General features: G+C 47.0%; 1 protein-coding gene across 1 annotated transcript; it reads right to left on the bottom strand.

Moving 5' to 3' along the window:
• Nucleotides 1–454: 454 nt before the first annotated feature.
• Nucleotides 455–1,417, bottom strand: LOC142005053 (olfactory receptor 52B2-like). The gene has a single exon (XM_074982736.1). The coding sequence runs from the start codon at nt 1,415–1,417 to the stop codon at nt 455–457; it is 963 nt and encodes a 320-aa protein (XP_074838837.1).
• Nucleotides 1,418–2,781: the final 1,364 nt, after the last annotated feature.

The raw sequence follows: 2,781 nt of genomic DNA, 5'->3' as shown, positions 1-2,781 counted from the left end.
AACCGCAGGAAAGTTGGCCCCACCCTTGGAACGTGGCCATCCTGCTAACTAAAATGATGCCAAATCGTGCGTGTTACCGGCTGAGAGAGCAGGACAATAGTGGTTCAACCTTTACCATCTTTGAGGCAGTCTGACTACTCACAGCCACGGTAAGGCCCAGAGTTTCTGGAATTGTTCTTTGGACCCTTTCCCCCTTCCTAAGCTTCAGAGGCACATGGATTTAATGTTTGTACCCCTTCGGCAGCTCTCAGCTGCGTCTTCCGGAGCAGCGTCATTGTAGCCATGTCAGTCTCAGGAGATCAGAGACTTACAGTGGATGGGGAAATTACTTTTATTGGTGACAGAGACACGGTTTCAAGCTTACACTTTAGAAGCCCATAGTTACAACATCCCTACAGTGCAAATGAACATCTGGCTTTAATTTTTAAGTGTCAAAATATTTTTGTTGCCTCCTTTAGCTCAGCAGGCAGCTTCTGCCGCAGCATCGATAAAACACCTTGATCACCCTATTCAGCACCGCTTTTGTTGTCACCCCATAAATGATGGGGTTTAACATGGGAGGAAGGAGCAGATGGAGATGGGCCAGGAGGTTGAGTATATAACCAGGGAGGATGTGCCCTAAACTGTATGCAAAAGAGGAGAAAAGGGAGGGTGGGTAGAACATAAGTATGACAGAGATGTGGGAGCTGCAGGTGCGCAGAGCTTTGAGTCGGGCGTTGCTGGATGGGAGCCGGAAGACGGCCCTGAGGATCAGCACATAAGACATAGCAATGAGCGCAGCATCCAACAGAAATACCAACATAGCCATGACGATGCCTAACACCGTGTTGGCTGTGGTGTTGTCGCAGGCCAGCCGGGCGATGCCCTTCTGCTCACAGTAGGTGTGTGGCAGGAGGTTGGTCCTGCAGAACTTCAGTCTCTTCGCCAGCAAGACAACAGGGAAAACAACACAGAAACTTCTTGTGACAATGGCCAGCCCCATCTTCCCAATCACAGCCTTGGTTAGCACAGTGCTGTATCTCAGGGGGTTGCAGATGGCAACATACCGGTCAAATGCCATGGCCACCAGGATGGCCGACTCGGCAATGAAACTGAAATGGATGAAAAACAACTGGGTGAGGCAGGCAGCAAAAGAAATTCCCCCTGCTCTGAACCAGAAGAGATCCAGCATCTTGGGCACTGTGGTGGTCGATAGCAGTAGATCAGCTGTGGCCAGCATGGAGAGGAAAAGGTACATGGGCTCATGGAGGCTTCGTTCTGTCCCGATGATGAATAGCAGGAGAGAGTTGCCAGAAAGTGCTGCAATGTACATCAGACAGAAGGGGATGGCCATCCAGATGTTCGACTCCTCCATACCTTCGATGCCGGTCAGGATGAAGCTTACAGGGGCAAAATAGGTCTGATTGTCGGCTGGCATCGTGTACCATCCCTTGGAGCTTTTTATGCCATTTCCAGGAGCTAACAGCAAAAGTGAAAATCAGTGAGAACTCAAGTGTGAGCTGGGACTGGAATGCATTTGGTGACAGAGTGAAGGCTGCCTCTGGGAGGCCACCTGGGAAGTGAGATGCCACCGAGCCCTCTGACCCACCAGCATGTCCCCCCCCACCGTGTGTTTCTGGAACAAGGTACAGACATGCTCCTGGTTTTACTAATTCACCAGCATTTGCACAGGTACGGACACAACTTTTTGCCATTATATGAGCCCCTGGAGACCACAGCCAAATTAATTCCAAGCTTCCCAGACTCACAACCCTGCTGGAGGATAAACCAAAAATGTTACCGCCTTATGTGCCATTGAGAACCATACAGCATCGGGCCATAGAATTATCTCCCTCCCTGCCTTTGGAGAGGAGTATACAGTGACTTTCCCCCTGAGCTATGATTTTCCCTTGGGCTCCAATGAAACTCAGTCATTGAGAGAAAGCAAAAACGAGTACACAAACTAGAAAACATAGATTTTAAATGATCATAAGTGAGAGGAAATAGATCAAAACAGAAAACTTAGCAAGGAAATTCTCACCCTGGCTAATGGTACAAGCCCTCCTGCTGATTTTCAAGACACAAGCTGCACTTTCTTTATGTCTTGGAATCCCCACGGTTTTCATGCACAGGCTAGAAATTGCTTTAGCCTTGATCAAGCACTTGCCCCCAGTTTGGTCTTTGACCCTCTGTTGTTTGCAGCAGTCTTTTTGTCTGGGGGGCTGTCATGATCATGTGGGTTAACCAGCAGCCTGGGAGTAAAAGGGTTAACCTCCTTAGCCAGGTGGGGTTGGCCCATAGGAATGTGGGTAAGAATTGAATTTTGTTTTTTTCTTTTTCTGTTCTTTGTTTCTTTTTCTTTTTCCAGCCATGAGGGAAAGAGACACAGAATATCTTTGTCCAAGAACAAGCCCTCCAATCTTCTGTAAGTAGGGGAAAGTTTAGATAGATCCGTTAGGCTTTATTGTTTTATGGTTTGGGAAGTGGGATTGGATGTCTGTGCTCTTTTTGGAAACGTTCTTTTCCTTTTCTTGTACCTAAGTTTTAGGCCCATGGTGGAGACTCCCCATGTGTTTTACTCTGTGACTTTTTCATCTAGTTATGAGGTTTGCAACACAAATATTGTTGGAATAGTAAAAGTTGTTTTTTTTAATTTTTATTAACCTGGTATTGGTTAATATTTGTGTCCCGCTTTTTACTTTTGGGCTGAGATGTCCCAAGTAGTTTTTCCCTGGTTTCCTTATTATTACTTGGGCGGTGGCACCGAATTTTATCCCCAAAATTTTAACCCCAAAAGGGTTT

The sequence above is a fragment of the Carettochelys insculpta genome, chromosome 32 (genome assembly GCF_033958435.1).
Source record: "Carettochelys insculpta isolate YL-2023 chromosome 32, ASM3395843v1, whole genome shotgun sequence".
NCBI lineage: Eukaryota > Metazoa > Chordata > Testudines > Carettochelyidae > Carettochelys > Carettochelys insculpta.
Note: the sequence above shows the minus strand (reverse complement) of the source record. Positions and strands in the feature narration are given on the sequence as shown.